Source organism: Ixodes scapularis, unplaced genomic scaffold, assembly GCF_016920785.2.
Source record: "Ixodes scapularis isolate PalLabHiFi unplaced genomic scaffold, ASM1692078v2 PGA_scaffold12__126_contigs__length_90152505, whole genome shotgun sequence".
NCBI classification, from domain to species: Eukaryota; Metazoa; Arthropoda; class Arachnida; order Ixodida; family Ixodidae; genus Ixodes; species Ixodes scapularis.
In genome coordinates, this window is record NW_024609838.1 from 42295395 (window position 1) to 42322645 (window position 27251).

Below are 27251 nucleotides of genomic sequence, written 5' to 3' on the forward strand. Positions count from 1 at the left end.
CCCGTCGAACCATTCAGAGTGATAAAGCGAAGCACACAACAATTCTTCGCAGGGGTGCCTTCCAGCGACACTTTGTCACGGGCCTCATTCCAACACGCCGATTGGTTCACAGGGGCCGTAGTCTTCACCATTTGCCAAATTCTAACGAAATAAAGTACCATGTTTTTCAGTGTATAGTCCACGGACTGTACATGTTTAAAAGTTGAAACGTTACCCTATGTGGACTGTCTACAATGATTTGTTTTTTTCTAGATCGTTCACTGTGACAAGATGTGAAGGATTTTATGAATAGCAGAGCATATGAATGTTTAGTTAAGTATGATTCAAGCTTGTTCGTGGGCTATTACAGCAGGCATTCGTCAAGGTGTGCTGTGTATGATAATTTTTACGTTCAAACTAGGCACTGGGTGCGGACCATCTAAGCAAAAAATTTCGAGGACACTGAAGCACTTCTTATGAGTTGTGAATGCGAAAGCATTAATGTCCAATTCAACGCCGCCAGAAGCAGCCACAGTGCCGGCAAGGAGTGCGGCGGTGCGCCACGCAAGCCGCCGCGGCTTGCTGGTGACTGCTGCACCGCTGGGTGAGGCAGCAGCGGGAGTGCAAAGCTTGGCACGGCACATGCTGAAATCGCGTGTCCTCATCATCATCGCCCTAGCTGCGGGTACCAGTTGACGACGTTTGATCTTAAAGGACCCTGCAACAACCTTTTGACTGGTTTTTAATTTGCACCGAACCTGAGCGCACTGAACGTAGTAACTTAATGAAACTTTTCTTTTCTCAAATTTCGCTTTATTTTAAAAGTTATAGGCAAATTAGAATTACAAAAACAAGCAAAAAATAACCTCCTTCATGACGTTGTAGGTCCTGGCTTGAGTAGCCGTGAACTAGAGGAGGAGAAGTGAGCTCATCGAGCGCTCACGGCTGCCGCACTCCGTGTCGACGGCTCGAGAGGGTGCCACTAAAGCACGTGTTGGATAGGCTGTATGAAGCGGGCGGCCAGGGCGGCTCGCGTTGCTTTTGCTTCGCGATTAAAGACCAATTCGGCATAACACTTCATTGGCCACAAACGACAGCAAACACGGGGTAAAGATCAGTTAAGAACGGGAGCCACTTCGTGCTGCCATACCGCCAAATGGCCAAATCACCAGCCAAGCCCGTGCCGAAAGCCTTTGGAACGCTCGGAACCGGTCGGATCCTCGATCCGGCATACGACTGCAGCGCTGCCGCGTACATCTGGGACCTTTCTACGCTCGCCGTTCGTTGGCGCCTCATCCCACTAGCCCTTTCTAGTATGCGCCGTTTTTTCCGCTGCTTGGTGGCGGGTTTGTCGACGGGTCTTTTCTTGTTTCCGTACTTTCTAAACTGCATTTGTTTCTTTTCTGATCTAAAATACTTAACAAAAACTACTTTCTTACATAATTGAAACGGTTCGCGACACTTGTATTTTGGATCTCGACTAAAGAAAAGCTTTTAGCTGCTCTGATCAGTAGTAAGCCTAGGACCAAACAAAGATGTCACATATTGCGCGCTTTTGGCAACATTGGTCGCCCTCGTCGGTGGAGGAGGTTTCCACATCGTCCGGTTAAAATATGTCACACTGATATTTAGTTACTCTCTCCGTGCCCGCTGGCTTGCCCGAACCCCAAGAGACGTGGAAACCGCAAAAAAGGTAGATGCTTAAATATGAATGCAGGGCCCCTTTAAAGGAGCGGTGCAACGATATTCAATTGGAATGTTTTTCACTTTACACGAGCTTACTGGCACAAGTGGGACTCGAGGATTATAGCACGCAATGCCACTGGCCAAGAAACTCCTTTGTTGCGGTGTAATTTCAAGGACAAGAGCAATCATTTTCATTCAATCTCTCCTTTGCAAATTTTGATGACGTAACATGGGGATTTCAGTACACTCCAATGACTATATTTGAATGCGGTTGATAGATTGGACCCGAGCATTGCGTGGGCACTCGATTTGGGCTCGTGATCATTACTAGCTCGAGAAGCATTCGGGTACTGGCCCGTGTCCAATCGCTGCAATGACAATAGCCGAGCCATAATAGTGTCTGGAACTCAGCGCGTGGCTATGGATCAACATTGGCGGCATATAATCGGCTGCAGATCACGTGGTCGCTTGTTCTGGCTACGAGTTGAGGGAGTGAACTCTGCTCAGTTTTCTTTAATTTTTTTCTGGGACGTCTATTGCCTGGGGGATATTGCCTGGGGCTGCTTAGAACGTCAGGGATCCGTTCTAAGCAGTATTTGCGCAAAGTACAAAAATTGTTGCATCGCCGCTTTAAAGTGTAACATTAGGCCTAATGTCAGGCCAGCACGTCCCCATGTCCCCCCTCCCACTGCACCGTCGGCGGTTCAACTGGCCCCTTAGCAACGATGATGCCGTTGCTATGGAGCCACATGACGCGTCGCAGCCAATGGGAATATATGTGCCACTTTGCTCAGGATAATTTAGGTGCCGTTTCGCACAGCCAATAGGAATTTAGGTGCAGTCTTTTGCTGCTACAGACAACGCCGGCTTCGCTCCATGGGACATCTATTGCTTTCGCATCAAAACTTTTATTTTTGACCCCAAATTTGCATTGCAGACCATGCACCGGGTGCGGACTATAGTCTGAAAAATGCGATACTATAGCTGCTCGCTAGCAGATGACGCGGTAGCAGAGAGTAGCTCAACAGGCACATCTGTTATCCCCACTGCGCATCAAGCTTTGTGACTCGTTGACAGATGGGTGACCGACGGACGGCTGAAATGCGGTATATTTGAAACTGCTCGAAAAGTGTGGGAGGCGTACTAGTGACCAGCGAAATTTCCGCAGTCTAATTGTTTCTTATTTTCTCCCTTCGTTTGCACGTCTGACAGCTCTACCCCAAAGCCCCTTCATGCCAACGCGTCCCAGCGTTTCTACAGCACGCCATGGCTGGATTCACCGCAGCGGCCGTCTAGCAGGTGAGGACTCTAGTTGGTCCCAGTGGCTCGTGGTGTCCGTTGCGGCATGTTATGAAGTGCAGCGGAGTTATCGTTTTCTCATTCCTGCGGTTTGACCTGGAAAAATACCCAACGCTGGGTTGACCCAACACTGCCATTTGCAGGAGTCGGCTGTCCAATCAGCTCGAGGACACTTGGTTTGACATGGAACCCAAGAACCTGTTCCAGGTAGGCAGAGAAGGAGCAGACATAGACTGCATTCCAAATCTTACTCAAGTGGATCCGAGATGATCCCGCAGGGTGCGACAAAATGTTACGTGCGAAATGGTCTTACTAAAGAGCACCGTTTTGTGAAAGCTCGTTTGTGAAGCGAATTGGGAATGACATTTCTCCATATACTGTGCTTTAGTGTTTCGTAGAAATCATTTAGTAATTTATATTTCATCTCTAAAAAAGGCCAATTGCACTTGCCTAAAAAAATGTTATTGGTTTTTAGGTTTAGAGGATAGACATCCTTTATTTTTAAATAAAAATTTTGAAGGTGCTTGATGCGTTTTTTTCTCTCCCTTCCACCAGGCATTTGAAGAATTGGCTGCAGGTAGTTCACCAGACCTGTGAAAGAGCTGGATGGAGCTTCTGCTGCGGAGTGTGTTTCGGGAACTAGTCACTGCCACTGGGCTCCACAAGACATTTCCAGGACGTGTGTGTCGAACTCGCCTTCTTCACCCTGCCTTCTTCGTTAAGTCAGGGTTGTGCCGACCTTTTGTCACGTTGCGAAGAATGCTTACCAACGTGCGGCAGTCTATGCGAGCATGGAGACAACGTTTTGCCTGTGTCTCGTCACATTAATGTCTGGACAACCATGCACTTACAAAAAAAAAGGTGCGATATGGCAGCTGTTTGAAGCGTTGATAATTTATTAAGAGTTTCTATTAACAAACCATTTTTAGTAATTTAAGTTTTTTAGTATGGATTTTTGTAAAAGCGTTTGCGCCGGTAGAAAAATTCAACCGTTCCCCCCCCCCTGAATCGTGCAGATTTTGCCATTTTCCTAAAAAGCCGTCGAAACAAAATTGGCAGCATCACGATCAAAAAGGATGTATACTAGTAGTTTCTGCTGTAACAAACATGCGTGCGTACGTCTCTCCTCAACTTCGGTCGCACAACGGTCGGTCGGCCAACGAATTTGCACTGTACGGGGGCCCCGGTCTCGTCTATCGCTTGCAGTTAGTAGATTCTGAGCAAAGAAATGAGCTAAATGTAATAGAAATTAATGTAATGCCTTCATAGTGCCTCCGTAGCGAAAGAGGTGCATCGCACAACCGTCTTTCCTCTGTTGAAACCTTCTGGCTGTGTTTTGCGGCCATACTCAGTCTCGTGTCGAGCCCAACCGCGGCCAATGCCACAATCCGACAAGGCCAGTCGAGCGGTGGCAAAAGTGCACCTTCGCGGCACTCGTCATCTTAGTGTGCGTGCCGTCACCGGCCATAGGAATCGCGCAAAACAAAAAGCGCAGGATCACGCGGCGTTCACCGTGCACGATTCATTTAGCAAACGCACAAGGACAACGAGTGCCACGACGATGCACTTTTGGAGCCACTCAATCGGCTTCGTAGAACTGTGGCATCGGCTGCGGGCGGACTTGATGTGAAACGGAGCTTGGCCGCCCTCGCTCGGGACGTATTTGTACTTTCACGCGCTGCCTTCGAGTCAGAATAACTGCAATAGCGAAACCGCGCATGCAGTGTGTTCGTGTTGTTCCTCGCTGCCGCGTGCAGTTGCTTTTAGTTCTGTTTTTATTGTTTATGTGATGTAAAGTTTTTATAATTCGGTGCATGGAGCAAATAAAATGGCGACGGATCATTTTCGTTTGTGTCGTCCTTTCTCGGAACTGCCAGACCGTCTGGAAATCAAACTCTTGCCGCCACAGGACTAAGTTTTTGCAGGGGATATCTGCTGGAGAGCAAAATTTCTGCTGGCGGGTCTTAGAACTCTTTTCACACCATATTTCTAAGCTCTGTGCAGGGATTTGTCATGGATCGTGCAAGCACTAAGCTTGGAAAAGAACTTGAAAAAGGATCCTTTCAATCCAATTTTGAAAACCCATAGAAGCTATAAAAAAAAAAAAAAAAAAAAATTGTCACCTAAATTTTAGGAGGGGTCAAGTGATGTCATGTGATCTGGTAGTCTCAATGACTTAATGCAACATCATGGTCACATGTCATGTCACGTAACACTAGGGTGACATATGAACGCATTGTTCGACGTTGGACATTCGGCGTCTGTGTACTGGCATAGATTTTATGATGGGTGCAGAGGGCTCGAGACGCTATCGTGATTACTAGGAGCAGTAGCATACGCAAAAAAATAAACCAGCAAAGCCCCTCCCCCCTGAAATTTGTAGGCTTGGGAGAGAAGGAAGGCCGGTGGGGGGGGGGGGGGGGGAAGAGGAGAAGGAAGGTTGGACGACGTAAACCCGTCCAAACAAAAGAATGACGAAAGAACCAGCAGACGCTCTGCCATGGCCCTGCTACTAAAAAAAAAAGTAATCCAACCTTTTACATTCTTTTTTTTCCCTTTTTACATTTACTATGTTGGTTACTGTGGAGCCTCTCCCTCCTGTTGCGTATTGCTAGAAAGTAGAAAGGTGTCACTATTTCGAAGAGAAATGCAGCAGCAAACTTTCTACAGAAAACGAACTGCTTTCAACATTCTGCACTGCCACTGTCAAGTTAGCTCGGGTTCATTCGAGTTCAGTGCACACACCTCTTTTCCTTTCTTGTTTCTCTTCTTTCCTTCAACCTTCCACAGCTACATAAACACCGACTGGCACCACAGCGATGCCGCAGTCAAGTTCAATCTCAGCGACTTGATGTTTCAGGTGGAGTCTCATTTCTCCTTCATTTTGCAAATCTAGCTTTAAGAGTTCTCTATCATTTCACTCCCCCCCCCCCCCCCCCCCCCTTCAAACAAAAAATATCCTGCGTACGCTGCTGACTAGGAGACCAGTGAACCGTGTCATGGTTCCTTGTTGACGAGTGAAAAGTCGGACAATTAAAATTATAATCTGATGTGAAAAAATTTGCAAGTTGCCCCGATTGCTTGCATAAAGTTGGCAGATGCAGAATGTGGTGCGTGTCCTACCCACTCAAAGAAAGCAACACACGAGGTCTCAAATCGCTAAACCTTAGGACACCGATACAGAATGCAGGTCTAAAGTCTAAAAGCACCAACAAAATGCAGGAGGCCAAGATGGACAATGCATTCTGCATACCCCAATTTCATGCAAAGGATCTAGATAAGTAACTGTAGTTTCTATGTTTTATAGAAATTATTTTGAATGTCAAATGTAATTAACTCGCATTCAGTTGCAAGTATCACCATTTGCTCTTGTCCAGAAAATTGTTATTAATTTCCAAGTTCAAAAGACATACACCTTTTTTTTAATCATACTTCAAATTGCAGGGAGTACATGTTACATGCCTCCCTTTTTTCTCCCCCGCGAGCGCATAGCTCCCTCCTACCGTACTGTCAGACTAGGGGTGGATGGAGTATGGTGGCTGCCACTAGACCTTCAAAAGACATTACCTCAAAGTAAACCAAAGCTCACCTTTTTTTCCCCGACCCGCTTCGTTGGCTGGGCCAACATTTACTCTTGGCACGACAAACGTTTACCAATGTGTGGTTTGCAGGTGTGCAGACAATGTTTTGCTCAGTCTTATCGCATCCCCCACCCAAAAAAAAGGAGTGATGCGGTAGCTTTTCAAAGCCATTATAATTTATTAGAGAAGTTTTTTTTATAAAAGAACATTTACAAAAGGTGCAGTGGTAGAAAGGTGATATGGTTTCCGTCTATCACAATAGACGTGTCCTTAGAGATGCTACCCGTGTGGAGGGAGGCGATGAATTGCGTCGAGATTCTCGGGATTCCATTAATCCTGCCCAGAAATTCGACCTGCCCCTCCTTCCAAAATTGCATATACAAATAACTTTTACTTTCATTATTTTGTTAAAAGGCTGCAGAAACAGAAACAAAAGCTTCACGATCAAGGAGGCATATCCAGTTTCTGCCGCAACAAACAAGCTTGTACTAAATGTCTTTCCTGATATTCGGTTACACGACAGCCAGTTGACGAATGAATTCGCACCATACGAAGGCCGTGTTCCGATTCGCCACTTGCGTTAGCTGACTTAGGGCAGAGAAAATAGCTAAATATGGTAACAAAAATTGCCTTTAAGCCCCCTCATAATACCCTGGAGGCAAAAGTTGTGTCTCGCGCAGCCGTCTTCTCCCAATAGCGGAAAATCTTCTGGCTGCCTTCTGTGGCTAGCTGCCCTTGCTCAGGATGTATTTGTACTTCCACATGTTGCCTTCGAGTCGGAACAACTGCAAGAATGAAACCGCACACACAGTGTGTTAGTGATGCCATACAGATAAGGTTTGTTAGAGGAAAGTTTTGTAACAATGAAACGCATTTATGGCAAGTTTTCGGCTTTCGGTAGTGAGGAAAAATGAGCAGCTAATATTATTTCAGCAAATCGGTAAGAAAAAAAATGCCAGAAAATTTGACCGACCATTCTGCATTTATTTTATTCCTCGTGTCTCCTACCAAAGCACTACGAAGCCAATGGTTTGGTGAACCAATCCATTTAGTTAGTTTATTTAATAAGAATCATAATACCGTATTTACTCGCGTATAGGTCGACCTGTTTTTCAAAAATCGCCTCATCAAAACTGGGGGGTCGACCAATACGCGAATCCCGGTATTATATTTTTCAACTTTTTTTTTTTTTCGGGGGTCCCGAAGTTAGGGGGTCGACCTATACGACGTATTGACCAATATGCGAGTAAATACGGTAATTGGAATTTTTATTGGCTCAGAAGAGCCGTGCACACAGAATTTAGAAGACAGTAGAAATGTAGCCACCAACCAAACGCATACTACGTTTAAAAAGCTGCACTTCCTCAGTTTGCTCCTCTTATGTCATATTCCCGTAAAATTGATATGCCGAAATCGTACCCCCGTAAACTTAGATGCCCATAAATGCAAATTTTATTTTAGTCGCGAGATGTTCTGATGTGCCACATTAAATTATGTTCAAGAAAAATGCTGAAGACCAGAAACCATGGTCGTCGCTGAACGCCTGCCTTTAGCTTAGCTTCGATGCCTCGACTGCAAGAATGCCACGAGCTCTAAACAATTGGCTTTATATATCCTCATACGTATCAATGTAATAGCGTCAACACAAGTGAGCAATAGACGCTTACCTTTGCGTCCTGCGCTTGTAGGCCATTTTCTGTTTCGGCAGCATCCTTTCCTTTCGTGAGCTCCCTCTGCCTCTCTTCAATCTGCATCGCAATGACAACGGGTCACCTCAGTCTTCACCTATTTACATTACATTGTCCTGCCACATTCAAAGGGCATTGTTGCAGGAGACTGATTAAAGTGCAGGGTCGTTTTGTGGAAAATACCGGGCGTTTGTGAAGAAACAGAGCAGCGTTTTTCTCGCCGCAAAAATAAGCCACGCGTCGCTGGACGCTTGGTCTCTGCCCAAGTGGAGTGCCAGCAATTGGGACCACATGCGAGTTTTGCAACTTATTGTTATCTAATTAAAAAGTTACAGGCAATTTTTTAAAACTTTCAATGAGAAAATGGAGGTTAGCGAAGTCCACCAGTATGTGGAGATGAATGGCATCTGCTGACGAACTGATCCTACTTACAAAAAATTTCAGAAAACCGCTCGCAGCTTTTTAATGGGACGACAGCAAGTTCTGAAACTTCGGTGCTCGGTCCCAACCGTTAGAGCTACATTTGGGCAGAGACAGAACGTCCGGTAATGCATAACTTATTTTTGCAGTGAGAAAAACGCGGCTTTTTTTCCTGCCAAACACCCGGCACATTCTGCGCGCACCGTATCTTCCGGGCTATAGTCTATGTACGAACTGAGCATGCTTAAAACTGTATCTTCTAAATCGTTCATTATGATAATACGTGACGGATTTTGTGAACAATGGATTATGTTAGTGGTGATTTTTGTACGACACGAGCTTCTTTGTGCGGTAACAATAAAGACATCGGGTGTGAATTATCCAAAGAAAAACTTTTTTCTTCAGCCGAAATATGCCCTTGTAGATCATGACCGGTCCTGGACTGTAGGCATTGATAAACTTCACTAACTGTCGGAGAAATAGAATGCTCCCACCTGGAACTTGTGGTGCGAAGCGAGCATGAGGTCCCCCGAGCGGAGCGCCTGCGTGACAGGACGCCACAGCCGGCGGGACTCGCACGTGTCTTGGGCGTCCACTGGACGGCAACGCTTGTGCTGGCGATGCTGCTCCCTCACCGGCCACTCCCTGGTGTTGCCCTGCGCGCGCGGCCGTGGACTGGGTTCACTTAATCGCCACTCACCAAAATCCTCTAGCAAATGGGTTCCAGGAACCCAGGGGCTCCTCAAAGTACCCTCAGGGATTCCTCTAAGTACCCTTAAAGGCTCCCCAGAGTAGCTTCAGGGGCTTTTCACAGCAGTGGCATCACAACGACGGACCACAAGAGCGGGGGGGGGGGAAGGGGGGGTCGTGGTGAGTTATTGTTTGAGTGCTGCTGATCCTTGTGACGCCACTGCCTCAAAGTACTTTTAGGGGCTCCTCAAAGTATCCTCGGGGGCTCCCCAGAGTACCCTCAAAGGCTCCCACAGAGTACCTTCAGGGGCTCCCCAGAGTACCCCCTGGGGTTCTCCAGTGTACCTGCAGGGTACCCCTCAAGGTTCTCCGGTGCAGAGCCGTATATGTAGAGAGTTTGGTCATTAATTGGTATGAATAGGACAAAAATAAGGGCACATCATTGGCCAAAATTGTTTCAATGACCTTGGGTGCATTGATTGATAGCTCTGGCGAGCAACTATAAGCCACGAATGTTCCCCTAGCGGAGGCAATGAGCTCAACGAATACCCTCCGATCACAATTTTTAGATAAGGATGTATTCAAGTACTTTATTTCAGTACCAAAGAGTTGAAATTTGCAACTCCGCAACGAGGTCACAGTAACATTCAGAATGCACTCTATCTCTCTTTTGATTTCAGTCGCTGCCGCGAAAATGACAAAAAGAAATGGGTAAAACCATGGACTCCGTGGCAATTTTGACACTGCCCCGGAACTCTCACCCCATGTTTGCAGGTTCGTCTCATGTTTCAGAAAGCTTTACTCGTCAATATCAGCTTTTATGGCTTAGCAGACGCACTCAGCACCTTGAAACTCCCTACTTTCACCTGGCTTAGCAAATGCACTAAGCACCCCCGTTGAAACTCCCTATTTCCACCAATCTCTTACAGTTACTCATTCATGTTATTTCAGCCTCATGCAGAAACAAAAAATACCTGTGCTGCGGTGTGCGGCTCCTTCAAGGTCAAATAGTCGACGCAAAGACGGGCAAATGGCTGTCACAGTTCTGTCCTCGCGTCGATCGCTAAGATCCGATCCCACACCCAGAAAAGAAGTAAAGAGGCTCGAATGCACGTGAAATGAACCGCATTTGTGTACTTTAGGAGTGGCACGTAAAGTTATTCCTGGGGAAGGTAGTGGTAAGCGAAAATCGAAAGAAAACAACGGGCGAGACTTGACTCTTCCGAATGGAATCGACTGGAATGCTGGGTACTTCTTGCCCTTTGGACCGGTCATGTGACCAGAAACTCCCTCCTGCAGCATATTCAGCCGCCGGCAGAGATGGCTTCATCGACTGGCAAACTGGTACTGGGGATCTTTTGCTGAGCAACCAAAATCTGGGTTGTCCACGATTAGTCTATGTCAGATTGCAGGCATGTCAACCGGAATTTTAACCCGCCACCTGGCAAATTCGAGCCGCCGAGAGGAGACCACTCACGTCTGGATACTGCAGCTCCAATTTTCCGTCCCACTCCCCCGACACCTTGCAGACGACGTCGCCGCTGCCGGACTTGACCTCTCCGGACACACAGTGCAACTTGCCGCCATAGAAGGGCTGCGGAACGGTTGGGCAACTATTTAAAACACCCTTGTGATACATTTTTTCAACGATATGAATGGCGCAACGGCAAGGACAGAGTAAACGAAAACTGACAAAACAACAACATCGAAGTCTTCTTTTCCTCTGTCCTTCTCGTCGCACTATTTGTACTTTTAACAATGAATAAACTAGCCTAATCATCTACATTATGCACCAACTAAAATTGCACTGTATACTAATGCTTCCGTACAGCAAAGGCTGATAGAATGGAAGTTATGGATGTAGTGTGACAAAGTTGCACTACTCGCAATGCTCATATAGACATTTTACATACTGATATGGTTAAGATAAAGATGTAGTGAAGACTTTTCGTGAAAAGAAACTTCTCACCATAAAAAAAGTTTTACTCTACAGGGCGTTTCATGTCACGTACCGTATTTACTCGCATATTGGATTCTCGCAAGAATACATGCTGGTGAACCATCGTCCAATGTCTTTCTGTGTGTTGAGGTACCACACCAAGCATAAGCTCACAGTGACGATGTTCAGCGAAAACTAAATCAAGGCATCCATCCTGAAACGGAGTGAATAGACACGGACAAAGAGAAAGACTGGACGACACAAACGCTCTGCTAAGCATTCTTGTTGTCCAGTTTCTCTTTTTATTTGTGTCTAGTCACTCTGTTACAAGATTTAATAAGTACCAACTCGTCCAACTATCCATTCTATCAAGGTATCCTTACAAACACAAAACATCATGCCAATATCGTTGGGGGATCCATGCTGGTAAACTGTCACCCTATGTTTTTCTATGCATTGAGGCACTATACCAAGTATGAGTTTACTGTGACAGCATTTAGTAGTAAATAAACCAAACCGGGACACATTCCAAACAGTGTGAAACAAATTGTCATGCCAATATTGCTAGGTTGATCAGAGTCACTTGCCTTGGGGTGAAATGTGATGGGAGCGACTGCATCACCGCAGGTCACGCTCACACGGCCGTTGAGCTCCACGTACGGCTGGTTGAGCAGCGAGCGCCAGTACATCGTTGGCAGTCCAATCACGTACACCTCGTCCAAAGACAGCAGACGCAGCTCCACTGCAGTGTCGGGTACACAAATGTTGCAATCAAACGAGATTCAATTAAAGTCAAGATGGGGACAAATGCTGAGGTCCAAGCAACAAAAGTTCAGACATTCTGCACGGCCAATTTTCTAAGCAGATGAATAAGTGCCCAAAGGAAAAAAGAAGGGAATTCAAAGTGAGTGGTTGACGGTCACAATCAATGTTTGTTGATGGTATTCTCCCGAACCTCCCGATGCAGCTGTGCATCTGAAAAGGGCTTCACATCGTTGGTAGCCAAAGAAATCTGCCCAATAAGTAGTGCACATCTAGCAACGCCTCCGACGACGGAAGGTGGACGGAAACTGCCGTGGGTAAATAGTCGAAGTGTGATGAAGGAAAAAGCACAGCTCGGGCTATGATTTTTTATGAATGCACTGGCCTACGAGCCCGCAGCTTTGAGAAGTGCTTTGGTCGCATGTATTGCCACGACTTGCACTTAGTGCAGCCGGAATATCGCTCAACTGCTTTGTTGAAGCAGAGCGATCATTGTAGAATCGCTCAAAGAGTAATGAAGAAACTTTTTGTTTTCTCTGTATTTTCATTTTTGAAAGCATTTTTCTGCAAAAATGAACTCCAAATTTGTAACCACACACTTTTAGCTATTTTATCTGGTTTGCGGTTTGTGCGGTGTATGACTCAACAGTATGAAGCAAAACAATGTGAGTCTAAAAATTTTTTAGACTTGCATTCTTGAAAATGTTTATTGGTATTAGAGGAAATAAGATACTGCTTCCCTTCCAATTGTTTTCCATAGGTTTAACCCCCTGAGCGAGAGATTTTTTGGGGTTTGCGACAATGCCTTGGAATAACTTTTTCACTAAAAAAATCTTTTAAAAATATTTTTCACACAAAAACTGAATTGGTTTACTTTGTGCAAAGGAACAACATGCAGCAAACTGTGCTAAAGTACAGAAAAGTGGAGATGCTGTTTATTTTTACACGTTTGACTTTATATGGTAGGTCATGAAGATGGGTGTTTTATAAATGAATTTAAAAAAAAAATATATATATATATATATGTATATACATATATATATATATGTATATATATATATATATATATATATATAATGCCAGGCTTGACTTGTAAATATTTCGGAGGTTTCACTGTCACTGAGCATGCACGAAATCATCGTCACTTCGCTGAAACAACATCGCAATTTCCGCAACTGTCAAAGCTTTGCCTCGTTTCCAAGCATATATGTTCCAGAATGAGAAAAAGAAAACCTATTTCCTGACAAAAAAAGTAAATTATTTCGCCAACCAGCAAGTGCAAATGAACCTAAGCGTGTTTGGTACCGTGTTTGATAGATAGCAGCGCCTATAACCTCATTCAAAAACTGGCGGAAGTTCCACGGAGAGCTTCCTCCACCCAAAGGAAGTGTTGCGCGTCTTTAGATGCACTCCCCCATTTCAAGATCAAAATAGAGGTGCATGCACTCCCCAGTTAAGGGGTTAAGTCTCCCTCTTTAGGGGTGCCAAAACAGACAGAGGAGTGCTCTTTTATGGCAGACGGACATGATGTTTTTGTTGTTTCCAAACACTTTTTAGCATTCAAGGTTTGGAAAAAGTTGTGGCCCTGGAATTAGTTTATAACTAAGGACACTGGACTGCAGCAACACGACAAACCCCCTAAATTTTAAAACAGCCAGATGTGGCCAACAAAGATCACATCTATCCACCAAAAACGAAGAGCGTGCATAGTGTATTCTTCGTGCTTGGACATCCTTTTTACCCCACTAAGGCAGAAAGGCACATCGCATGACGAGCATCGCCTTTATAAAAGACTGGGCATCTAGAGCACCTTTGAGACGACAACACAGTGTCATGTCTCACTGTGACGTCACCAAGGCTACTTCCCAAACTCGGCAAGGTTAGCTGCATTTGAACAGGGACTGCCCTCACCACCCTCCACACCCTCTAGTCTAAATATGTTGCGTCAAGGAGGCACCTGCCCTCTCCGAGGAACTGCATGCCGACGTAGTTGCCCATCAGGTTGGACTTGACGCCCAGCGACGCTTCGAGACACATCTTCTTTTCCATGCACTCCACGTAGAAGGCACTCACTGGAAAGAGGGGTTCAGGGAGGGGAGGAGGTCAGACTAAAGCCCCTCGATGCGTCTGTGTATGCAAGTACCGTAAAATCCAGAGCAAGCGCCCACTCAAAACCTGGAGATAATCGCGTCAAACAGGGGGATGGGTGCTCCTTAGGTCAACAGCATGTAAAAGACATGGCCTCTGTGTATTTGCCGAACGCTACAAAATTGAGCGGCGGGCGCATATTGTGGAATGGGTGGATGCTCGGTATACTATGGTAGCGTCAGATGCAAACGCGGGTCGAGGCGCGTGTCTCGTGCAACCCTCGGAAGCAAACAGTGGCGATGCACTGAAATGAGCGGCCCTTGGAAGCAAACAGCAGAGGAGCACTCGCTCGTGACGCGTGTCTCGCTCGTTCCCGCGACAATGGTTAGTGGTACCTGTGAGGAACGCCAAACGTGAACGCTATCGGGGGGGCTTTAGGTGAGACCAGAGGACTGAGGACTATGGCTCGTTTAAAAGTGGAACAATCAACTTGGGGCTCGTTCGCACATTTGTGTTTGATTGTGACTGACTGAACCACATACGCTTGCGACGGCTCAGAATGTTGCAGAACAAACTGGCGTCATTTACTGGGGCCAAATTCAAGGATTTTAGGTGCCAAGTCAGTGAAGGGCCTCTGGCATGCTCCGGCAGAGGACTGACTATCGATTCCGACCACCTGGGGATCTTTTAACGTGCAACCGAAATCCCTGTCGCACTGTGCCTTCCCCCACAACGAGTTTCCCTCGGACTGTGGGCACCCTGACCGGGGATCGAACTCGCCGACCGGGGATTTGAACCCACCAAACAAGGATCCGCTTTGACTCTGGGCCATTGAGGCGGCTTTCCGACCCGTAAGTAATAAGGCCGAAAGTTTTGCTGTATTTTCAAGATCAAATCTACACGCTGCCAACGAGAAGTGTTTAACACTGTCGGAATTATCTCTAGCCGACGGTGAAAGAATGATGCATAATATATATATCTATACAAGGTGTCCCAAGCGAACCGTCTGCCGTAAAACAAGCCAAAGAAATTGGCGCCTACGCAAAGAAAGCTCAAACTTTCTCCAAACGTGCAACGAGCAGGCATGTTTTACTGCACGAAATTTCGAGGCATAGTTCTTTTTCTGACAAGATTAAGAGCAAAAAGCTTGCCACAGTCGAGGTTGGGTGCGTTTGCAGACGACTGAGTTGGAGACGCTTTTTGCTTGGTTCGCCACTGGGCCACGAAATGGCGCTACCTTGCCAGAATCGGCGCGCGGCACAAACCCAGCAGAAGAGGAGGAGGACTCGGGCAGTGGAGAAGAGCGGACGTTCAACATGCCGTTATATTCACAATAAAGCCAGTTATTTTACCTAAATCATCTACGGAGTTAACAACCCAGAAGTGGGATGAACGTCCCGAACGTAAAACGATCGTCTGGTCACCCCAACGATGCGTCCTGTGACTCGCAATGCAGCATCTTCGACCGCCACGAAAAACAAAGATGGCAGGAACAAGGACAAAGGGGAGAAGACCGGCAACAAACTTCCGACTCCATCTGCAACAGGACCTGATTCAACACTGGACGTAACTGCGATTGTCCAGGCCACAGTCCAGACGGCGGTGAGAGAAGTTGTCAGTGGCATGGCACTTCTCCAGACTCGAGCGGTTGCTTCGCCTGTCTCCAATGTGGGAGAGACGGCGTGGCTGGTACCATTGTTCAACCCACTTTTATTAAGCTGCCCGACGGTTGACACGTGGATCCGACGAATCGACGACCTCGCCGACATCTATCATTAGACTGACAAGGTGATGTCCTGCAACGCCATTACGAAGCTTGAGGACCCGACGAGGAACTGGTACGATTCCTTGTCGTCGGTAGATAAAACATGGACGGAAGGGAAAGAACTCAGGCGCACGTACCCGTCAGCAACATCGGTGCAACGCTTACATCGTGACATAGAGGATCGGCGTTGCAAGCGAGGCGAGCCGATTGAATCATACTTCTACGACAAGCTCAAGCCCCGGAGTGCAGACGACTTCAACTCCGAAGATTCTAATGAGGATTCCAACTGGGACGGTCGGTAAAGCAGGACGGCCGAGTGTAACCCCCGGTTCGCCACTGGGCCACGAGATGGCACTACCTTGCCAGAATCAGCGCGCAACGCAAATTCAGCGGGAGAGGAGGAAGAGGACTCTTTCTCGGGCAGTGGAGAAGAGCGGATGTTCAATATGCTGTTATATTAACAATAAAGCCAGTTATTTTACCTAAATCGTCTACGGAGTTAACACTCGTGGCGCCATCTCCCGATAGGCACAGCAAGCAGACGATAGAGTGCGTCGTCTGCTCGCTGCGCCTATCGGCAGATGGCACCACGAGTAAATAGCATAGCTTGTTGGGTCCTCTGTGAATGCAACAAACTTTAACTTCGCCAAGTTTTTTGCTCTCATTTTTGAAAGAAAGAGAACTATGCCTCGAAATATTGCACGGTAAAACTGATCTGGTATGTGAGCGTTCAGTGACAGTTTGAGCTTTCTATGTGCAGGCAGCGATTTTTTCGGCTCGTTTTACAGCAGAAGGTCCGCTTGTGCCACCCTGCGTATAGGTCGGAAGAGTTCCAGGGCTAGCCTATTGATGGTCCCGGTGTATTTTCTCATCAAAAGTCATCACAAGCAGTTATGGCACAGTCAACCATGGTCGGACAGAAATGGGCGCACTGCCCTTTACTGCACGGATGTAAGTACGAGTGGGGAAAAAGGAGAGAGACCCACCTGGGGGGTGGTGTGACACCTGCTCGGCAACAAACGTCACCTGCAGGCCCGCGTCGCCCATTCCGGGCACCTGCCACGAGCAGCGAAACATCTCACCCAGAACAGGGTTGTAGGGCTTCCGCGCTGAATGGCTCTGCACACGACAACGCACCCACGACCGGTGTAATACCTCCGACCCGTAAAATCCAAATATGGGACACCCGCTGTTGATTTAGTCCCAAGATAAGGTATGTAAGCAACCATGATGAAGTACTGACGTAGATTAGTAACACTCTCCAAGGAGTCGTGCTTTTTAACATGAATATGTTATAGGGCTGGGTTTCATGACAAAAAGCTACGCGCTACGACAAAAAGCTATGCGCTACCCTGACATCACAAAGTCAAGCAACATCATGCCACACTGCGATGTCATGCAACACCGTGACATCGCATGACACCATGGCATCGCGTTGTGCCATGTGGCACTGTGTGACACAGCAAAGTCACGTGACATTCCATTACGTCATGACATCAGATGAAATTACAAACACACACACAGCACGTGTGCAGGTCGTTTGTAACACATTTTGTGCATCTCCGAGTTTATTGGATTATGATCAATTTACAGCAGGTTCTTGAGGTACAAACGAGTATAGAATATAACGGTGAAGAAAAGACAAGGTAGTGAGAGAAGACTACATACTAAGCCCAAGATGCGAGGAAGAAATGGAGCTATACTTGCCTTCCGGGTTGCGTACAGGGAACAGAGGAACCACTCCACCACTCGTACAAGCCGCTCCTCTGGCGTGGTTCCGTCGGCAATTCTGCGCGTGGTGAAACCGAAGACAACAAAAATCTGGGCTGCAATTTTACTTAAACTCAGGGGGGCTAGGGGTCCTCAGTATTTCAGTTAATTCAACCTGATCTGGCAAGGAGAGATGAATTTCTTTCTATTCTAGTAAGTTCAACCCAATGTTGGGGGTTCTCAGTACCCTGCATGTGCAATCCAATCTTATAGGTTACAGTATATCACTGCACTCAATCCAATTCAATCAAAATTTTGATACTGTAAATTCCCTTTAAGGCAATGTAGTTTTCTTTTTTGTCTAAAGAAGTGGACCAAATGAATAGCAAATCCATTGCAAATACCTTCTCACAAAAAAAAAGAAAAAGGTTGAAACTGTTGGCAAAATGAGCTCATTTCAAAACTGGGGTAAAAACAAATTACAGGAAGATCCTTTGGTGGGTTCGTAGAGAATGCGTTAGCATGACCCTTTGAAACACCACACACGTCCCTTTGGAAAATGCTAACACTTACCCCTTCACCTTTCATGCAATAGCGTTTAGGCGCTCTTGTCACATAGAAGCCAGCATCGGCATCAATATTGGTGGGACGAGAAACTCCTGGTTGGTCGATAGGGCCATGATGTCACAGCCACATGACCTTGCGCAGGAATTTCAAACTACCCACAATGCTCACGACAATCGCAACGTCACGCGTGTAATGAAAGTGAACATGTAGTGGGAATTAAAGGTTGCCGCATGTCTACTCAAATGATTTCACTTTATAAAGTAATTCGTTTGCCTTAAAAAAAATCTGTATAGGCAGGATTTGAACACACAACCCTTTGGTTTAGAGCTAGACATGCTACGGACTAGGCCACACAGACCCGCTTGCACTGCTTGGGAACGAGCGGGAGTTTATATGTTTAGCTATAGCATTCTACTCTTAAAGATGAAGCTTAAGTGCCCTCATGTAATTTTCTCTTTTAGCTTTCTTTCTTGCTTCCTCTTTTTGGCCTCGTTACGGGGTCAGTGTTAGCGTTTCCCGAAGGGGGACGTATGTGGCGTTTCCTAAGGGTCATGCTAATGTATTCCCTAAAAATACACCAATGGATCTTAGTGTAATTTTTTTTTCAACCCTTTTCTGCAGTCTACCTGTCAGAGCATGTCAACGCCCTCGAATACGGTTATCCATATCACTCATGGAAAGAACTACATTCGCACCACTTGTGAAAGGAACCGCATATAAAAACAACATTGTTTTTGTTGGAAAAAATAAAGGTACTATTATTAATACAATTACATCACTCGTGGAGGGAACCACATCCATCATTTTAACTACACACAAACATCACGGCCCATGCACCACTACTACGAGAACCCAGAGTGAAGTAGCACCGACAAGAGCGGCAACTGAACATGCCCGCATTCCACCGCGCCGCAGCACAAAGCCTCCTAGATAAAGCTGTAGTGCTGAATGAGATGGCGTCATCAGAGAAGGCCAACACTGGGCATAGAATGGACAAGACGATTGCGTCAACGTTTGGCTCAAACTTGACTCTAAGCCGAGCGCTGACACAGCACTCGTTTCCAATCTGTGTCCAGCATTGGCCTTCTCTGATTACGCCATCTCATTCAGCACTATGGCTTTGCTACCTAGGAGGTGTTGCGCGGTGCCCCCTCCTCTATGGCTTCGTGCCAGCTGTGTGCGCGACTTTGCCGAGAACTAAAGGGCTCGTTTTGGTGGAGACCCGGCGGTGTCTGTCAGTTTGTCAGGGCCGGGGAGAGGGGGAGAGGTTGACAGATGCTGATGTCTGTGCTTTGGACCAATCAGAATGTCGCACGCGTACCCCTCTCCTCCTTCTTCTCCCTCTCTCCCTGGCACTCACAAACGAAAGACTCCACCAGGTTTTCGTCAAAACAAGCGTTCTAATGCTAACACATTAAAAAAACAGTCTCAGTGCACATGGCAGGTGATTACTTTGTTGTAAAAGTAAACGTTTTTGTCATAGATGTGAGCTCAATCGCCCTTTTACTTACCTCACAAACAGATCCGGGTAGCTCATGAAGTCCGCATAAACCTCAAGGAGCGACCTTGGCTCTAGAATGTAGCTTGGGAGCGACACCTGAAGATCGCAAAACACTTCATTGGTTGAAGTTTCAAGCTAGTCAAACAAAAAGTCATAGGAAAAAACCCCAGTCACGTGGCTGAATTACGAAGACATGTTCTGGTTGAAAATAAAAAGCACACTCGGCGTCCTTCAAAACAATAGACAACATTTAAAAAATACAAAGATTCTGGACAGACTTCAGAGCAGAGGGCACAGGGAGTTCTACAAGTTATGTTTTAAAGGGCACATGCAAAGGAAAAAAATTTTTTTTTAACAGCTTAGATGGAAAAAGGATATCATAAGACAATTTTACAATGAAGAAAAAAAATTTTAAAGCTATATTTACGGTGCTATCGAATTTGTAGTTGACGCCTGCGGGCGCCACGGAAAAGTGGCCCTTATTTATCACGTGACTGGCCCATACTTGTCACGTGCTTGCACTCTTTCGGAAGCTTCCATGGCCTCTAAAAGTAACTTACTCATCTTTGTTTGAAGTATAACAAAAAACTAAGATTAATAAGTACCCTTTAGAGTCCAAAGGGAAACTCCTGAAAAAGCACAAGCACTGTGATAGACCTGTCCGCCAGTCAGATGACGGCGGCGGCGCCCCGAAGCAGACGAACTTGTGCGGCGGCGGCGACGGTGGCGTGGAGAAACGCGTTGAAGCGGCATCGTAAAATGCTCAGCGTGCGGTGGCGGCGCGCGGCCTACCACATGACCAGTAGCAGCTCCCGCGGGCGCCAAATACAAATTCGTTCTGCGCTATAAATATAGCTCTAAAATGTTTTTTCTTCGTTGTTGATTCGTTTTATAATATTCTTTTTCCATTGAGCCTGTTTAAAAAATTTTTTTTTTTCCTTTGCATGTGTTCTTTAAGAACTTTAAGCAAAGTTTATACAAGTCATTCCATCATTTTTCGCAAAGGCGGAGTGCATGTTTCTATCTCCAGTCGGAACATGTGTTCGTAGTTGAGTTATACAAGTGGGGCTTTTTCTCACAACTTTTCGTTTGATTAATGAAGGCGGCTTTTCGCTCCTTGTGGCGAGATTTGAGGAATCATTTTGCGCACGAGCAGACTGGATTATGGCATCTTCCCTTTTACAAACTATAAAATTAAACAATCAGTTGCAAGCGAGTGCTTGTCTGTCGAATGCGTCTTCTTTTGTCCCTTTCTTGCGCACTCCGTTTTATAAGTTGCACAGTTGCTCTGCTGAGTGCACCATCATCCTACTTTTTAGTCAGGGTCGCATCTTTCCATATTTTTTAACTAGCCCCTCACTGCTTTGTCCTTCAACGAATATTCCACCAGTCTGTGCCTCTAAGCCAGCGCTTCGTTGCTCAGACACTGTGGAGGCCCAGCCCCGCCGAACCAGGAGGAAAGCACAAATGCCATGCCTTTGTGAGGTCCATGCCCAGCTTGAGCTTGGAGAGTAGCTGAAGAATAGAGTCCTTGTTCTCCTCTGTGGGGATGGACTCATCCTCCTCTCCACTCTCCCCGTCTGACACCTCTCCCGAGCTGTTGGCTCCAACCACTGCGCGAGAAGTGGCCTTTAGGGTCTCTGGCTGGATTTTCTCGCTCCCAAAAGAACCTCTCTTTTCCTCACTTCCAGAAACCTCTCGATCCTTTCCCACACTCCAAAAAGAACTTGTCACCCTTTTCTGTGCTCTCGCTTTTCCCCATTCCAAAAAAGAAAATTTTAGTTTCTTCCTTGCTTCCAGAACTCCTTGATCTTTTTGCCGCTCCCAAAATAACCTCTCCCCCTCCCCCCAAAGAACCACTCACTCCTTTTCCCAACCCAAAAAGAACATTGCGTTTTTCTCTGCTCTGAAACAAACCTCTTACATCTTCCCTTACTCCCTAAATAACCTCTTCTTTTTCTCCACTTGCAAAGGAACCTCTCCCTTTTTTCACCACACTTAAAAGAACTTGCACAGTGAACCTCTACCAGGGAAATGACAGAACTAGGGTCACTAAGGAGCCATCCCCAAAGTACTGACACCCATTTTTCCCCACTGTTGAGCCCTGGCAAGGCAGTCATTTGTCAGTACACGTCGCACGGCATCTCTCTAGGCAGCGACAGCCCACAAGTTCTGCCATTTTGTTGTATGTAACCTGAAATTATAGATCTCATGTCAGGAGACCAGCAGTGCCCTTTTTCTCTGTCGCGTGCCATTTTAAAGCACAATCCGAATAGAAGCTCTTCCAAGCGCATTCCACCGTAATCAGTGACATGACGAGAACGGCAGGCGTCTCTTTCCGATGCCTTCACCACATGCCCCTTGCCTTTCGCCGTGCTTTGGCTGTGCATGCACGCTCGAGGCTCATAAGATGCCGAAACATTATAGAAGGCAGGAAGCTCCCACTGGAGACAGGAGCAGAAGAACCTTACAGCCATTCTCATCCCTTCGGTGACTATAGGCAAGTCACCGTAACCTGCAGTGACTGACAACACTAATCCTTCACAATACATTTCAGCGACTTCGCTCCTGAGTGTAACCTATACTTGGTCGCCTCTGGTAGAGCGTATGTACCCACTGGAGACCGTCTAATGCTAACAATTGAGTTGGTGGCAGTTTCTAAATCAATGTAGATTTACGTCTCTTGTTGGCTTTCAATAGCGAAGTCTAGAAATGACAAATCGGCCGTTTGCCGCCGTCGACTCATGAGTAACCGATCAGGTCTAAAGCTTGTTCGTCATTTTATGCCGTTGAAAAAGCACCCCCAAGCAGTTAGCGGTTGCGTTCGCCACCTGCCACCAGTGTCACTTGCGTTAGTATAGTGCCGACTACGGAGGCATTAATGTGAGCAGTTTTAAGGATGCCAACAATACTGCTAGTGTTTACACTATTGAAAAACTAGAACACAAAATTTGTGTCTTGCCTTTCCCTGGCCCCTAAGCAAAGTTTAGTCGCAACTCGTGCACGCAACATCTCCGGTCGGCTTTCATTTTGTGGAAAGGACACACTAAGAAGTTTCTGCAGTTATTGCCTCTATAGCTTCATTGAACAAGGTCAACTGCTTTGTCCATGTGCTGTATTGCAAACTCTGGGTCCTCCCACGTCTTCTGCTCCAGCGGTGTCTGCATATTGGCAGTCCGCTTAACACTGATCCATCATTCCCCCATTTGAACGACACATGGCATTTTTATAACTGTTTGCGCATCATGTTGTGCATGTTCCATTTTTTTTCTATACGAGTTATTGTCGGATCAGGTTCCCCAGGAACTGAATGGCCACGTGCAACAGCAAAAGATATCTACACTTAGTAGGTTGTTAGCACAATGTGCTGCTATGTCCATTTACGCTTTCTATCTTGCTATTACATGCACCTTCACCATTAAAGACATGCTTCTATATGCTCATAGTCAACTATGCCAACATAGTAGTTTGTTGCTCAGAAGAAAAAGCCATCTTCCTCAAGGTACATTTCAACAGATATCTTCATGCTGCATGTGACCACTTATTTCAGCTAATCTTATGGGAACTACCATCGTTCCAGCTACAGTAGCCGGCCGATTTTTCGGAAGCCACAAATTCGGACGTGCTTGATTATTTGGACGTTGGCACGGGATTGTCAGTGACCTGGGGGTTGTTGTTCAGACCCATTTTTTTCAGACTGCTCACTTATTCTTACTTCCGACCGCATCCGAAAAATTAGTCGGCTACTGTATATGTAGTCACAGTATTATAATGCATACACAATTAGACTACATTATGGCATGTTGAGATTTGAAGAAAGTTTTCAGAAATGTTTCAGAGATGTCTAGACCAAAAGGAGACTATAAATTGGAGCCTTTGGTTTCTTTAACCCAGTCCTCTTTGAATAATGGGCAATATGTTTCATGTTTGCAATAAAGCAAGATTCTTTAGCAGTCCATATGAATGTCCCTGAATTATAGGAATACCAGGTGTAAAAGTAATTTAGGGCACACTAAACATATCTTTCTTTCACTGAGTGCACGTGGTGGAATGTTTGAAATTCTCCAAATCACACATTTAGCCTTTTTTTCTAAACAAAATATCGACATTCTATGACACGTCAGATGCTTCGGAAGAACAAAGAGAAACCAGAGCAGCTGAGAAACGACGCAAACATGCAAGAGACAGAGTGGACTCCTCGAAACTCAACAATAGACTTTATTAGGTCACAATCTTTGTGGGAAACAAGAGCAGTCGCAAGCTGCTCATAAACATCTCCCAAATGACATCCGAGCGCCGTAACAAAGCTTTTTTCTGTACAGTTTCGAAAGTGTCACAACTGGTCTGTCGAAAAAACCACTCTGCCCCGGGAGAGGAATGCTGTGGTCACGCCACAGTCAAGGTAGGTTTGTGTTATCTTAAAATCGAGTGGTCCGGTTCTTTGAAAGTGAGTAATTAGAGTTGTATTAGTAAATTAGTGAGATAAGATGAAAGTTTTCATGACCGCATGTGCCTATTCTATGATTGGAAGGAAGACGTGGGGTCACAAGGGTGTAGCCATATTTGACCGCCTCCTTTTTTGGAGCTCCTTTCCACCGAGAGGAAAAGAGGAAGTGAGGATGACAAGGAGAATGGGGCACAATGCATTTTATCTAGAGGGAGAAAGATAAGAAATATTGCATTTTAGAGAGAATGGCTGTGATGGTCTATCTAGACTACAAAATGCAGCTGAACGGGCTACGAGAAACAATGATTTGATGAATCGTTTTGCGAGCAGTTACACAAAGCTGTCGAGACACGAAATTTCATATTTAGAAATACAACAAAAATGCTAAGATATGCTGAAGTGACTCTTCGAAAGAACCTGAGAGAAAATGCTAGCTGTGAAGACACAACTATCATGACCAGGAGCCATGCCTAAAGTGTGAATGCCCTTTTGCTTTTAATATCAGATACCTAACTTGATAGAACCTACTTTGTTCAAAGTTTGCTGAGACTAGTATCCAAATTCGGGAACTGGCAATGAACCCAAATGGCTCCCGAAGACTTTGCGAGCTATGCTGACTGAGAATGTTGAGTGAAATGGTTAGATCCCTTCTTCGTTACGACTCTTACGCACCTAGGCAATGCAATGCCCGCGTGTCCATTCCACGAGCTCCAGGTATCGAACAGACCACGACAATGGGACATAAAAATCTTCCCAAGACGTGATGTTTCGACGGCAGGAATGTCAAAAGAATGTTGGCAGGCAAAAGGAAATCTAAGCGTTTACAGCATCGATAACGGTGTACCCAAAAAAGGCATATAGCTTGGACAAGGCCTCTAATCATGATTGCAGAACTCTGATGAAATCTGACACATCAGTGCAACATGTACTACTCTGAAGAGGAGAAACCTTCATAAAACTTTGGCACAACCTCACCTCAACCTCGCTGTATGTAGCTTTCGGTTCGTGCACGACCAAAACTATCTTCAAAACTATCTTGCTGCAGTTGCAGTATTGCACATTTCCTCCAAGACACGATGTAATATGATTGTGTGCGACGTGTGTCTAAATCCACTGGACATGTGACTAGCGTTAACTGATGAAATAGTTCCTGTACCCTTCACACACACCCTGCTCCAGACCAAAAACGTGTCTCGTAAAGCTTCTGGTTTTCAAACATTATTTCTTGTTAAGGCGTAAAATGCATAAGTATACTCTACACTTAACTATAGAATAACAGAAGCCAAGGCAGTTACTCAGCTGACTCAAATAAAAAAATTTGTGAATGCGCCGTGAACCGGTCAAACGGTAAGAGTGGTCCACGGCACCGCAACGTTTCGAGCGCACCTGCACACGTGTGCCCTTTCTATCCTTCACCAGAAGGTAAAACAGATTGTTTGTAAAGTTTGGAAAATAGAGTAAAAAAATGTACGCTGACAAAAGTTTGATCACACTGGCAAGCCTATCCAGGAGGCCTAACAAAAATGTTCCCAGCTCAAGCCTGACTGCAGTGACACTTCTTCTGTGAATCACCGTACGGACAAGTTTCCTAAACTGAACTTTCTAGAGGTTTTCTCTTTTTCAAATGTTCCCCGAAGTGAGGTCGGCTCGAACGAGGTTTTGCTGCAGTTCAGTACAAGGTTGTTAACGCGGCAGAAAAAATGTTTCGGCACGCTTCTTAAAAAACTTTCATCTTGTTTCAACAATTCTTCCTGTGTTGCTGAAGAAACAAATGTTTGACTCGAGCAAAGAACAATGACAACGACGACGAACACGACACGAATGGCAACACAGTTCGGCGGAGTTGTGTGACCTCAAAGTAGCCGGCACTTGCGTCAGCTGAGGGCGATGCCGTTACCTGCGGCGGCTGGACAGCCCCCCGCGGGAATGTGTGGGGGCGGCTGGGACCAGTCACCGCTCAAACCTGCGTCGTCGCTGCCATCCGTCGTGTCCCTGCGCAATGCACGCACTTCAATGCTCAGAATTTCAGATTCGAGCTTTGGTATTCGACGCAAATCCAAATGGGTAAAACATAATGTGAAGAATTTCAAATTTGAGCTTTGGTATTTGAAACAAATGCACTTGAGTCGAATAGATCATTCAGGAAGGATTTCAAATTTAAGTTGAAGAGCTTCGGTATTCAACGCAGATGCAGTTGAGTTGAAGAGAATATACGAAATCTCAAATTTGCATTGAACAGCAATGGTATATGACAGAAATGCAATTTAGTGGAAGAGTTTACTCAGAATTTAAATTTGATTGAATAGCAATGTTATTAGACACAAATGACATTGAGCCTCTGAATCTCAAATTTGAGTTGAATAGCAAGGATTTCAACACAAATACAGTTGAGTAAAATAGAATATAAAAAATTTAGTATTTGAGCCATATAGCTATTCGACACAATGCAATTGAGTCAAATAAAATATTTGGAATTTCGAATTTGAGTAAAATACTCGATAAACACAACCAAAGGGCAGTTGAGCCAAAGCAACTATTCAGTTTCAAATTTGAGTTGAATAGCTTTGCCATCTGCCACCAGATACACTCAAGTCGAATACATAGAATATTCAAAATTCAGATTTTGAGTCAAATAGCTGTAGCATAGACACAAATGCAGTTAAAGTGAAAAAAACTGTTAGAATTTGACATAAATTGATTTGAGTCTCCACTGTATGTGCTTCCAGAGGAAAGAGTAGCACAATTTTTTCATCCTCAAAATCTGCCAACAGAATGAGCACTGCAATAGTGGTTGGAACTGGTCATACGATTTTCTTTCTTGCATGAACTTCCAAACGGCTTTCACAATCCGGCTTTTAGGTGCATTGTAATCGGCATTCAGTACAGAGACCAACACAATTTTGAAAGAGCACTCAATTGAAAATAAGCTTTTTGTGCCCATCATTAATTGAGGTTGACAGAACAATAACACTTCGTAAAAAGTATTCGTAGAGATGGGATATACATGAAATATATGCAGGGAGAAACTGCTATAAAATACAGACCATGCACCCATGCCGAAGTAAGCGCCCACCCGCAACTTTTTCAATGTTTGAGACACGAGCAAGTGACATAACAAGCGCCCACCCC

The 27251-nt window shown here is 45.6% G+C and overlaps 2 protein-coding genes across 3 annotated transcripts in view; one reads left to right on the top strand and one right to left on the bottom strand.

Moving 5' to 3' along the window:
• LOC8023660 (membrane-associated tyrosine- and threonine-specific cdc2-inhibitory kinase) overlaps positions 1 to 4811 on the top strand; it is a 33321-nt gene extending 28510 nt beyond the window's left edge. The window contains exons 11-13 of the mRNA XM_029981355.3: positions 2878 to 2964; positions 3108 to 3171; positions 3520 to 4811. Of these exons, the coding sequence (XP_029837215.2) occupies positions 2878 to 2964; positions 3108 to 3171; positions 3520 to 3561 (193 nt within the window). The 3' untranslated portion in view covers positions 3562 to 4811. The remainder of the gene's footprint in view (positions 1 to 2877; positions 2965 to 3107; positions 3172 to 3519) is intronic.
• A 1892-nt stretch (positions 4812 to 6703) lies between these two features.
• Positions 6704 to 27251, bottom strand: part of LOC8023654 (oxysterol-binding protein-related protein 11) — a 32116-nt gene continuing 11568 nt past the window's right edge. For both annotated transcript variants that reach the window (XM_029981357.3, XM_029981356.3), the window contains exons 11-21: positions 26020 to 26114; positions 21152 to 21288; positions 19686 to 19771; positions 17605 to 17686; positions 16884 to 17016; positions 14006 to 14116; positions 11870 to 12024; positions 10821 to 10937; positions 9148 to 9309; positions 8213 to 8293; positions 6704 to 7330 (exon numbers count right to left, since the gene is read on the bottom strand). In XM_029981357.3, coding sequence (XP_029837217.2) covers positions 7271 to 7330; positions 8213 to 8293; positions 9148 to 9309; positions 10821 to 10937; positions 11870 to 12024; positions 14006 to 14116; positions 16884 to 17016; positions 17605 to 17686; positions 19686 to 19771; positions 21152 to 21288; positions 26020 to 26114 — 1219 coding nt within the window. In that variant the 3' untranslated portion in view covers positions 6704 to 7270. The remainder of the gene's footprint in view (positions 7331 to 8212; positions 8294 to 9147; positions 9310 to 10820; positions 10938 to 11869; positions 12025 to 14005; positions 14117 to 16883; positions 17017 to 17604; positions 17687 to 19685; positions 19772 to 21151; positions 21289 to 26019; positions 26115 to 27251) is intronic.